Raw genomic sequence first — 12,813 nt, forward strand, 5'->3', positions numbered from 1 at the left:
GGAAGAGAAGGTTTGTGACTTGTTTATACAAGTGATTTACTCTACCAGCTTGATTAAAAATGTGCATAATTTCACATAAGAAGCTACACATTTTAGAAGTTAGGCCTAAAAATGCAAGATGATTCCTAGAAGCTCGATGCTTTGACAAATTACCATCAGTAAACATGTAGAAATAAATTTCATTTATACATCATTCAAAAGGTACAGAGTTCAAACAAAGGGCAAACAGCCATGAGCACATCATCCCTTATCATACACTCGCAAAGCCAAACCTAAATAAAGAGGAATAAATCAAATAAGCAACAATACCCTGCTGGTAGGAATAAGCTGCTATTTATAAACAGCCAACAAACACTGATGATTTTTTTTTAGACTGGCAGTGAAATGTCTGCAAAAAAAAGCTCAGAGAAGTCAAGGGGCCATAATACAACTCTAAGCTCCATATACATTATCTTTCAACATTGCAATACAATGTCCATTTAGGCCAGAAAAATCAAAGGTACAAGTTAGACCTTGCTTAAAAACAGTAACTGTGGTAGGGACCTTGGAGTCCTAGTGGACGATCACTTAACCATGAGCCAGCAGTGTGCAGCAGCAGCCAAAAAAAGCTAATACAATCCTGGGTTGTATAAACAGAGACATAGAGTTAAGATCACGCGAGGTATTAGTACTGCTTTATAAAACACTTTTTTCTTTTGTGAGGGAACTGGTTCCAAGTGGCTCTTTCACCGTTTCAGGATGCCGACCCCTGGTATAGGTTCTCCTGCTTGAGCAGGGGGCTGGACTAGAAGACCTCCAAAGTCCCTTCCAGCTCTATTCTATTCTATTCTATTCTATTCTATTCTATTCTATTCTATTCTATTCTATTCTATTCTATTCTATTCTATTCTATTCTATTCTATTCTATTTTGGGGCAACAAAATATTTTACCTACATTAAAGCTACTATACAAAAATCCAGATGATCACTAGAAGAGAGCAAAGATATACAAAACTCTATTATGAGTACCTACAATTAATAATAAGCATGGTATACTAATTCAAATGAATCAGATGAATATAATGAGAAGTCAGTACAAATATCTTATATGCTTTATTTTATGGAATACTTTATCAGTTACGTATGTCACCATACCATTTTTAAATAAGTATTGCTAAACTAAATCTGTTTCGTCTTTTGCGTGTTATTTTTCTTGCATACAATGTATATAATATCATCATACATATATGAAATGTAATATCTATGTTTCTTATTTGTTGTAGATTTGGGAAACAAATTATGAAATAATGCTATATTATTTCACACAGATACGAAGAAATCCAGACTGGATAGGATTGACAGAAGAAACAGTGATTATGGCCAGAGTCAATGCTATTTGAGGGCAGTCTTTATACATCTAAATTATGAATTAAAGGAAATAATAAACAACTTATATATACATACAAAATACAGCATAGAAGAATGTTTAAAATCCAGAAATAAACATTTTTAATAATCCCTTAAAAACATTTTTGGTATCTTTATGTATTTACGTATTTTTAAAATAAAACTCACATTATTCTGCAGTACTTAAAGTGTAATATCATAATTGTAACATTTATCTTTTATTCATACTGATTTAAAAGGGGCAGAGAGCAAATACTTGTTATATTCCAGTTAATGATGAACAATACCTTTATTTCTTGAATGTTCAGGACTTCTTTCCTGCTGAAATTGAAAACAAAGAGAAAATTACTTCATTTATACTGTTTGCAAATAAATAATGTTGATAAATATGTGTTTAAAAATTGTGGGGTTATTTTTTCTGAACTCATCAGGATTAGATCACTTTAACAATATATGAAAACATTTGTATTGACTTAGTATGCATAATCCATTCCCATTTCAGTTGTTTGAATACTTTCTTGGAGTGAACCATCTTAGTCTATGGTAGCAAAAGTGCTATGGTATTTTTTTTCAGTTAATAGATGTTTTTAATGCTCATGAACTTTCATGAGCATCTGATGAAGTGAGCTGCAGTTCACAAAAATGTGTGTCTTTTAGTAAAAGTGATTTTTTAAAAAAGAAATTTTCTAAGGCTGAATGAATGAATGAATGAATGAATGAATGAATGAATGAATGAATATCAAGTATTTCTAATGCTACTACTCTGAAGCACATTTATTGAAAATAAACGTAGTTGAAGATCATCTGATTTACTTTTGAAAAAGAATGTAAAATATTTTTATATAATTTTATGTAGTCATTTTAATTCTGGTTCAAAATGCTACAGAACTGAGATATATATCCAGTGAACATTTTTAAGGCAAAGCAAGCCTTTTATTCTCTGGATTTTTCTATACAATGATATTTCCAATTATTTGAGAGCTCCCCCATCTCTTGCTAAATTCTGAAATGTAATTTATAAAATTAACCTGACTGAAAAGCAAAGACAAGAAGTTGCAGAAAACTAATTCTCTTCATACTTAATAGTTCAGGATCTGTACAATTAAAACATGCATTTTCAGAAATATCTAATGTAGCAATTAAAAACTAAATTATTCTCAGAGTTAGTTCAGATTTCTTTCTACTGTACCTTTTGATAATAAATGGTTTACAGTCTTTTGTCTCATTAACTAGTTGATTGACCTAATATTTACAAAACATATTATATTAACAGAACAACCTTTATTTTCTGTCTTATCAGCTATATGTGTACATCAGGAAAACACAGACTATATATTGGATAGGCAATACTTGAGTGATCTGGCATTTTTCGTCAACATTCTCTAGGGAAAATATTATATAAGGATTATTGTATCAGTTTAACTAAAATTTCTAAAAACTACACTTTGGGTCTATCCTGGATCTATTTTTAAATCCTCCATAGTTCATAATATTCAACTTCAAAGAAACCACTAAAATGAGGAGCAATTTACTATGCATTTTCAGAGTAAACCAATGCAAAAGACGTATAAGTAAGACTTATAAAATGTCACATGTATACTCAACCTGAAGCCTCATTCATAAAATAATAAGGTAAAGGTTCCCCCGCACATGCATACTAGTTGTTTCCAACTCTAGGGGACGGTGCTCATCTCCGTTTCAAAGCCGAAGAGACAGCGCTTGTCCAAGGACGTCTCCGCAGTCATGTGGCTGGCATGACTAGATGCCAAAGGCGCACAGAGCACTGTTACCTTCCCACCGTAGTGGTCCCTATTTTTCTACTTGCATTTTTACGTGCTTTCGAACTGCTAGGTTGGCAGAAGCTGGGACGAGTAACAGGCGCTCACTCTGCTACGCGGCACTCAGGATTCGACCCGCCAAACTGCCGACCATTTGATCGACAAGCTCAGCATCCTAACCCACTGAGCCACCGTGTCCCTTCATAAAATAATAGATCTGCCCAAATGTATAATATCAGTGTTTTGTTCCACTTATTATGGTCTTTGCCTCCACTCTAACACTCTCTGTGTTTCAACGCCTCATTGATTACCCACAATGGTCACACATGCTTATCTCTGGGCTAATATGATACTCTTAACCATTAATGAAGCATATATGATACTCTTAACCATTAATGAAGCATATATGCTGTGGTTATGGTTTGGTATAATATTCTAATCCAGTCACTATTGTTCAGAAAAACAAAATAAACTTGCAAATTGTAAATATAAAGATACTTCATTGACATGCACCAATATGGTTTTTAGTTATTATAAATATTTTGGGGAAAAGGTCTGGTTTCAAGGACTGATGTATTTCAAGGACAGGTGTATATGTTTTTGTTTTTTAATGAGCCTGCACTTTGCTCAACATCTGTTAATTAGCCATGGGTCTCTGAAGAATAAAGGTGTTCATATGAGCAAATTCTTTCCTGAGTGCAACACAGAGGATTTAGAAAGCAATTTCAAGAATTGCTTTAACAAATCCTGTGTGCTGCAGCCAAGAAAGATCTTGCTCATATGAACACCTTTTATCAACAAAAGAATCTTGCTCATTTGCCCACCTTTTTTTGCTCATATGACCACTACCTCTGTGCTGCAATCAAGAAAGATCTTGTTCATATGACCATCCCCTGGAGTTCATTGTAGCGTGTTATTTTAACCTTTAATCTAAAATAATTTGGTATGCTGTTTACCAAAGGGTTTTATATACATTTGAAAATGTCATCAATGACAGAGATTTGATCATCTGTATGAATTATATTTTGCTGGGTTGCTATTAGAGTCAGTGGTAAACATTTAAACCAATATTACCATTCAAAGCCTTTTCATTTAGTATTTCATTCTACTAAATAACATTATCCAATGTTTATCTTATAGATGCTGATTTTAAATTTCACTGATGTTACAGGTATGATCCTCTGTAAAAGCAACAGCAAAATCTCACTGTTAGAAGTAGAGTTGTAGTTAACAGAAAACTATGCAGTGAGATTTTCATTTAGTATTTTACTATGAACATTTTTATTGAAAACTACCCTGATCCTTGACAATAAATTTCATTTTTTTAAAAAAAAATCCTAAATGAATGAAACAGAAAAGTTGACTATCGAAAAGACATGCAAAGTACACTGATCAATCTTACATGTCATCTTTCTTACCCATGCCCTTATCATAGGGTAAAGCTAAAGTTGACAACTCGTTTGTTCATTCATTTCCATTTCTCTATGACACACGTCTTATTAGTATCCCAACAACCACGAGAGTATTATTTCTCATTGAAACATCAATTGACATCATATTGCATTCTTCAAGTTTAATTTCTAGACATATTTTACTTTGATAGACAAACCAATTCTATAAAAATAGTCACATTGTTATAAGAATCTGGAAGTACATATGTAAGTCATGTAAAGTTGTGAATCATTGCCTTGGTACACAGCAATTTAAAAATAGAGACTGTCACTCTATGTACTACTCCTTTTCACATTGTGCCTTTCACAAAAGTAAATTCTGTTGATTTGCCACTTGCATTTAGAATAGAAATACAAAAATCCGCCAGCTTAACATCTGCAACATAGTGTATGATTTCAGTTCTGCTTTTTGAAAACAAGTTGATTATTATGATTGTAAATAAAATTAGCAATTATTCCGTTCCATACATATGCAATGGCAATAAAATAACACAAAACCTGACTGTAACACATAAATGTGTACTATACTATATGTACAGTATATGCCATGGCAACAAAAATATAAAATGGTATAAGAATGTCAGGAAGAATTTGCTTACATTATGCCACTTATTTATTTTTTCATTCATTTGGCATAGGATAAAACAGTCTGCAAACATACGTGACATGCAACATGCCAGCAATCTAGCTAGCTATAAGTAATGATTTAAAAACATCACAAATTGCCTAACTATAGATCAAACAGTGTTAAAGCTCACACTATGCTAAATCATTTGTTACTTTACTTATGATTTTGTGTATATCTCACAGCCTAGGCATATACATTGCACAGTCTTAACATTGTTTGGTTTTAGCTTATAAAAATATGGCTATGGTTTACAAATCATGATTTATTTATTTTGTATTTTTGATTGTATTTTGGTTGTATTTTACTCAAAACCAATGGTAAAACAACTAATTATTTAGCAAAATGCATGAAGTCATTATGTACCATGGCATGGTACATAATGAATCTATCCACTCTGCACAATGTATGGATACATTTCAATTATGGCTTGATTATAATTGTTATTACAGCTATTGCATGATTAAAAAAAATAAAAATAATAGTTTACTATTGTGGATAAGCTAAGACAAATAAGCCATCAGTCACTATTTTTAACCCAAAATCTTGGGTTCATAAATAATAAAACAAAATCAAACATTACAATAGTATATTATGCTATGTGAATCAAATCAGTGAGAAATATTAAAAAGAAACTATCTTTTCTATCCTATTTTTTTACTTGAATAGTTACACCATGATTTACAATCTAGAATCCTGTAGTACTTCAATATAACTTACTTGTGTAGATACTGTATGCACATAAGATACAGCTGTAAAATAGGTCAATGAAAGGAAAAGCTGTTTCTCCTAGATATCTATCAGACAGATAGATATCAAAGAATACAAGCCTGTCAGAAGGGGATCAAAATATACTTCTATATCTGGTAAGTCTAACCGTCTTCTTTCCTTAAAGGTAAAGGTAAAGGTTCCCCCGCATATGCGTGCTAGTCGTTTCCAACTCTAGGGGCCGGTGCTCATCTCTGTTTCAAAGCCGAAGAGCCAGTGCTTGTCTGAGGACGTCTCCATGGTCATGTGGCCGGCATGACTAGACGCCAAAGGCGCACGGAACGCTGTTACCTTCCCACCGTAGTGGTCCCTATTTTTCTACTTGCATTTTTACGTGCTTTCGAACTGCTAGGTTGGCAGAAGCTGGGACAAGTAACAGGCGCTCACTCTGTTACGCGGCACTCAGGATTCGACCTGCCAAACTGCCGATCTTCTGATTGACAAGCTCAGCGTCCTAACCCACTGAGCCACCGCGTCCCTCTTTTCTTTCCTTAGAATCTTGCAATAATTTATATCTAATTATTATTTTTTCCCTTGCCATATAAATATCCATCTACCATTATTTAAATGGAATATCAGTTATAAGTATTGGTAAAATCTGAAACAGAAAAAACATATTTGGTAAATAGTAATCTTAAATTACAGAGATTCTAGCCAATAACAATAGTTGCAATTTGTCACATCTTAATAAGTCTTTTTTAATATCATTCCAAATAGGCACAAAGTTATTTTGAAACAGTTTAGTATTTTTAGTTGTCAATATAGTCCCCAGGTATTTCACCTTTTTCTCCATCTTAAGAAACCCACTTTTTAGTCAATATTTCACAATCCTGAGAGGTCATATTCTTAACAAATATTGTTGTTTTCTTCCGGTGGCGACGCGGCGCCAAAGACAGCCGTCTCTGGGCTGTCCGCTCCACAGCTGTGTTTATCCATCGTAAACAGCGCCGATCAGCTGTTTAGATGGATTTGAAGCCCCCTCCTCAGGAAAAGAGGAGGGGGTGAGGCCCCAGGTAGGGGTTGAGCTCTCCGGGGCCGCCTGAGCTGAAAGTTTGGGCGGCTGAAGGATTGAGCCCCCCCGAAGCCTGGGTTGCTCCGAGCTGCGCAGCGTCTCTGCTCCGTGATTTTTGGAGCAGAGCCAGGCATTAGCAACCACCCCTGCCAGAAGGAAATACCCTGGAGTATCAAGATGCAGGCAGAGCGGTACAGGAGGTCATGGTGATGTGGACTTTTATTTTTACTCTCTAGCTCAATGGATTTTATAGCCTCAAAGTGAAAGTGCGCAACAAGTGAAAGTGGGGAAAGATGGCGGCCAAAACTTCTAAAGCTCTTCGGAGTGCGGGGTCTTCCCCGGTGCAGCAGACCTTGTTGCAAGCTTTGCTTCCTCCTGCACCTCCTCCGGCATTGACGCTTAAGGATTTACAAGATGCCTTCGAAAAGCATTCACAATTAATGTCTGATATGATGGATGAAAAGTTGAAAAAGCTGGAGGAGAAACTGGAGAAGAAGATGGAAGAGAAGTTTAGAGCAATGAGGGAAGACATGTTGTCTATAATTGAAAGTGTAGTTGTATGTGTGCAACAGTTGGAGGAAAAAGTGGAGGATCTCAGTCAAAAGAACTCTATATTAGAAGTAAAGGTATTAGAGATTGAAAATATAAGGGACAAAATGGATGGAGAATTGAGCCTTGCTCAGTACCATCAGATGCAGTATGCTATTAGAATTAGGGGCTTAAAAGAGAATCCTAAAGAAGACTTAAAGCAGCTGATCTCTGAGGCTTTGGAAGTGGTATTGGGCCAGCCAGCATCTGAAATTGAGGGAAGCATGGATAAAATTTTTCGTGTAAATTCATGGATTGCAAGACAGAGGAAGTTACCCAGAGATGTGGTGGTCTATTTTACAAAGAGAGTAATTAGAGATGAAGTCATTCAAGCTGCTTATGATACTAAATTTGTAGTTGCTGAGCAAGAAGTTCTGGTTTTAAAAGAGATTCCTCCAAAGATTTTAAGGAGAAGGAAAGATTTTGCATTTCTTACACAGGAACTTAAGAAATGTGATATTAAGTTTAGATGGGAGATTCCAGTCGGATTGGTGGTGATGCACGAAGGTAAAAGACATCGTCTGGTTACTGTGGCCCAGGCACGTGATTTTTTACAGCAACGTGTTAAAAGCAATTCCCCTATCACTTTTGGAAGCTGCAAAGGGATCTGGCGAGGGAAAGCCTCAAGATGTTGCAGATAGACAGACAGAGGAGAATGGTGTTGGAGGGGATCAAGTTACAGTTTCATCGGCTGCTGCTGGAGAGCAGAGGATGTCGCGTGCCTCCCTAAGACGAGCGAGACGAGAGCAAGAGAAAGACCAGCAGAAAGTCATGGAACCTCCAAAGTGTACTTACAGTGAAGCTGTGGGAGGGGCGCGGTCCAAAGAAGTTATAGGGGCCATGTCAGATGTGCTCCAAAAGCTTTGGGGCATCAAGATTGGTGACTAAATTTCTAATTTAGAATGTCAGTGGATTAAATTCATCATAGAGGAGAAAGAAAGTTTTTCAATATTTAAAACAATTTGAGACTGATGTTATTTGGTTGCAAGAAATGTATATTAGGGTTATGGATCAAAAGTATTTATTGAATTTAAGATTGGGTACGCAAGCTCCTAATTAACAACAAGTTGATTTTTCTTAACTTACTACATATAAAGGGTACTTAATTGGATTATAAAAAATTTTAAAAATTTTTATTTATTTTTTCATTGGAGATTGGAATGGTGTTTTGGACGTATAGATGGAAAAAGCGGGGTTTTTTCTTTTTTTTTAAGCGTGTCATGAGTCATGCTAGATTGCCTAAATTTCTTTTTTATTTGAACTTAAGGATGATCTGGAATTGGGAGACAGTTGGTGTGATATATGCAAGAACTATTTTTGATCACAGTTCAGTTTGGCTGGAGATTAATAAGGTTAATAGAGATAGGCGCTTTTGGCGCGTAATTGAGAATCTGTTCAGAAATTAGAGGTAAATACTAGATGATAGGTTTTTTTTTCTCTTTTTGAAATTATTATGAATAAGGATTGGGACTAAGAAATTTCATTTAGCATCTGAGTAAAGCTCCTTTTCTGTTTTCTTCTTTTTTTTATCTGTAATATTAATATTGTTTGTAATCATTTTACATGAGCTAGAGGGTGATAGAATTAATAGTTTATTGTAGATAGCATATGGATGCTTATGTTTGTTTTTCGCTTCTATACCCTGTATTTAGCTCTGGGAAGTCAGGGGGGAGGGGGGAATGGGGGAGAGGGATAGGGAGGGTTAGATAGGGGTGGGAGAGGGGGGGATTGACAAAGTTAAAATGTACTGTAAAACTTTTTAAATAAAAAAAAATATTGTTGTTTTCTGTTTATTTATCTTAAAGCCTGCTAAGGTTCCAAATTCATTTAGTTTCTTCATCAATTATTCTATATTAGTTTCAGGTCTTGCAAAAACATAACTAATACACAGTTATGCTCTCAATTTATAAACTTCCTTTTTGATATTTATACCTGTTATTTTCTCATCTTATCTAAAGACTAAAACTCTAGAAAGGGTACAGAGAAGAGCAACAAAGATGATTGGGGGACTGGAGGCTAAAACATATAGGGAACGGTTGCTGGAATTGGGTATGTGTAGTTTAATGAAGAGAAGGGTGAGGGGTGACATGATAGCAGTGTTCCAATATCTCAGGGGCCGCCACAAAGAAGAGGGAGTCAAGCTATTCTCCAAAGCACCTGAAAGCAGGACAAGAAGCAACGTATGGAAACTAGTCAAGGAGAGAAGCAACCTAGAACTAAGGAGAAACTTCCTGACAGTTAGAACAACTAACCAGTGGAACAACCTGCCTCCAGAAGTGGTGAATGCTCCAACACTGAAAGTTTTTAAGAAGAGACTGGACAGCCATTTGTCTGAAATGGTATAGGGTTTCCTGCCTTAGCAGGGGGTTGGACTAGATGACCTCCAAGGTCCCTTCCAACAACTTCTTCTTCTTCTTCTTCTTCTTCTTCTTCTTCTTCTTCTTCTTCTTCTTCTTCTTCTTCTTCTTCTTCTTCTTCTTCTTCTTCTTCTTCTTCTTCTTCTTCTTCTTCTTCTTCTTCTTCTCCTTCTCATTATTATTATTATTATTATTATTATTATTATTATTATTATTATTATTATTATTATTATTATTATTATTATTATTATTATTATTATTATTATTATTATTATACACATCTTTTGGTAATTTTCTCATGGTGGCAAATCTGGAGTTTATTCTAAATATTTTATTGACTTCAATATTTATTTATTTATTTATTAATTTAATTTGTATACCACCCTTCTCCCGAAGGACTCAGGGCGGTGAACAGGGCAATACATATTAAAAAACAAGATACAAAAATTAAAAGCGATTAAACAACAGTGCCCATGAATAAATTAGTACATATTAAAAAGTTAAAACCGATTTATAAAACCCAACCCCATCCCATCAGGCCAGGCCAGCTTGTTCAAAAAGGTAGGTTTTGAGATCGCGCCGGAAGGAGCGGAGGTCAGGCGCCATCCTGAGCTCGGCCGGAAGATGGTTCCATAAATCCGGTGCGCCCACAGAGAACGCCCTCCCCCTGGGGGCCACCAGTTGGCATTCTTTGACCGGTGGCACCCTGAGGAGGCCCTCTCTGTGGGAGCATACTGGGCGGAGGGAAGTTGATGCCGGCCGCAGGTGCTCCCCAAGGTATTCCGGACCCATGCCATGTAGGGCTTTGTAGGTCATTACTAACACCTTGAATCTCACCCAGAAGACAACTGGAAGCCAATGCAGCTCGCGGAGCAGAGGTGTAACATGGGAGTGTCGAGAAACTCCCAACACAACTCTCGCAGCTGCATTCTGTACCAGTTGGAGCCTCCGAGTGGTCTTCAAGGGTAGCCCCATGTAGAGAGCGTTGCAGTAGTCCAGACGAGAGGTCACGAGTGCATGAGTGACCATACGTAAGGCATCCCGGTCTAGATAGGGCCGCAACTGGCGCACCAGGCGGACCTGGGCGAAGGCCCCCCTAGTCACAGCTACTATATGGTCTTCTAAGGAAAGCCGTGAATCTAGGAGGACTCCCAAGTTGCGAGCCCTATCTACGGGGGGGTAATAACTCACCCCCCATAGAGAGGGATGGGATATCCTGAATATCCCGAGATGCCGGTACGCACAGCCACTCAGTCTTGTCAAGGTTGAGTCGAAGCCTGTTCCTCCCCATCCAGACCCAAATCGCCTCCAGGCAGCGGGACATCACGTCGAGGGCATCACTGGGGTGGTTTGGGGTCGAAATGAAAAGCTGGGTATCATCAGCATACTGATGATACCCAACTCCAAAACCACGAATGATCTCACCCAGCGGTTTCATGTAGATGTTGAACAGGAGAGGCGAGAGGACCGACCCCTGAGGGACTCCACAAACGAGAGGCCTCGCGGTCGACCTCTGCCCCCCTGCCAACACCGACTGCGAGCGTCCCAGGAGATAGGAGGAGAACCACTGAAGAACCGTGCCTCCCACTCCCAATCCCCTGAGACGCCGCAGCAGGATACCATGGTCGATGGTATCGAAAGCCGCTGAGAGGTCTAATAGGACTAGGACAGAGGAATATCCCCTGTCCCGAGCCCTCCAGAGATCATTTACCAGCGTGACCAATGCCGTCTCCGTGCTGTACCCGGGCCTGAAGCCCGATTGGTACGGGTCTAGATAATCTGCTTCATCCAGAACCAGAGGGAGCTGATGCGCCACCACACTCTCAACAACCTTCGCAAGAAAGCGAAGGTTGGAGACCGGATGAAAGTTATTTAACACAGCTGAGTCCAAGGCAGGCTTCTTGAGGAGAGGTCTCACCACCGCCTCTTTCAAGGCGGCGGGGAAACTACCCTCACTCAAAGAGGCAGATATAACTGCCTGGAACCAGCCTCGTGTCCCCTCCCGGGCTGCATAAACCAGCCAGGAAGGGCACGGGTCCAATAAACATGTGGTGGAGCTCACCCTCCCCATAATCCAACTTCTTTCCTTCTCAGTTAATTAATTGAGCCAAAGATTTAATTATTCTTGATCTAATATCCTCTTCAAACAATTTGGGAACTGCTTAGAATCTTAACTGGAGTTGTTTGAACTGTAATTCCAGGACAGCCTTCTCATCCAAATCAACTTCATACTGGACACCATTCTTCTCTGATTTATATTCCAGAAAATCTTTTATTTCTTTAACGCTTTCAGTTAAGTGACGTATCTTATTGCATCAATGTTTAATTCAAGCTTTGCTCCTATTGCTTGGATTGCTTCATCTGTTTTAGTTGTATATTCTTCGAAAATAGCTCTTAGGGATTCAAGTTCTCTGATGGTCCTCTCTCTACTCTCTTCCATATAGCCATTATCCAAAATTATAAAATTTAAAGATTAAAAAATATTAATTCCATTTAATTTAGTTAGTGATATTATGGGGTTTGGCTGCCTTGCATGGTCGAACAGTATCAGTACAATATAGGTTGCAACTAAGTTCAGGTTCTGTGTCCCTTCATGCAATCAAGTGTCCCATTACAAACACCTTTTCCAATCAGATGCAAGTAAAATTAGAGCTTTCCCCCATCCTCTGCTCACAACAGAATCAGAGCACCATTTAAACAGTCTGTTCTAAACCAAAAAAAATTCAGCAGAGTCAGCTTAGAAATAATAAAATCCTCTAGAAGATCTAAATCCAAAAATTTCTGAAGTAGTTTCCAAAATAATTTCCAGCAGGGCTTTTTTTCTCATAGAACGCTCAGAACGGAGTTC

General features: G+C 37.6%; 1 protein-coding gene across 1 annotated transcript in view; it reads right to left on the minus strand.

The window, feature by feature from the left end:
* The window catches only part of FSTL5 (follistatin like 5), a 387,142-nt gene that overhangs the window by 292,670 nt on the left and 81,659 nt on the right, over positions 1-12,813 (minus strand). The window contains exon 3 of the mRNA XM_081332684.1: positions 1,674-1,707. Coding sequence (XP_081188810.1) covers positions 1,674-1,707 — 34 coding nt within the window. The remainder of the gene's footprint in view (positions 1-1,673; positions 1,708-12,813) is intronic.

The sequence above is a fragment of the Vipera berus genome (assembly GCF_964194415.1).
Source record: "Vipera berus genome assembly, chromosome: 7".
NCBI classification, from domain to species: domain Eukaryota; kingdom Metazoa; phylum Chordata; class Lepidosauria; order Squamata; family Viperidae; genus Vipera; species Vipera berus.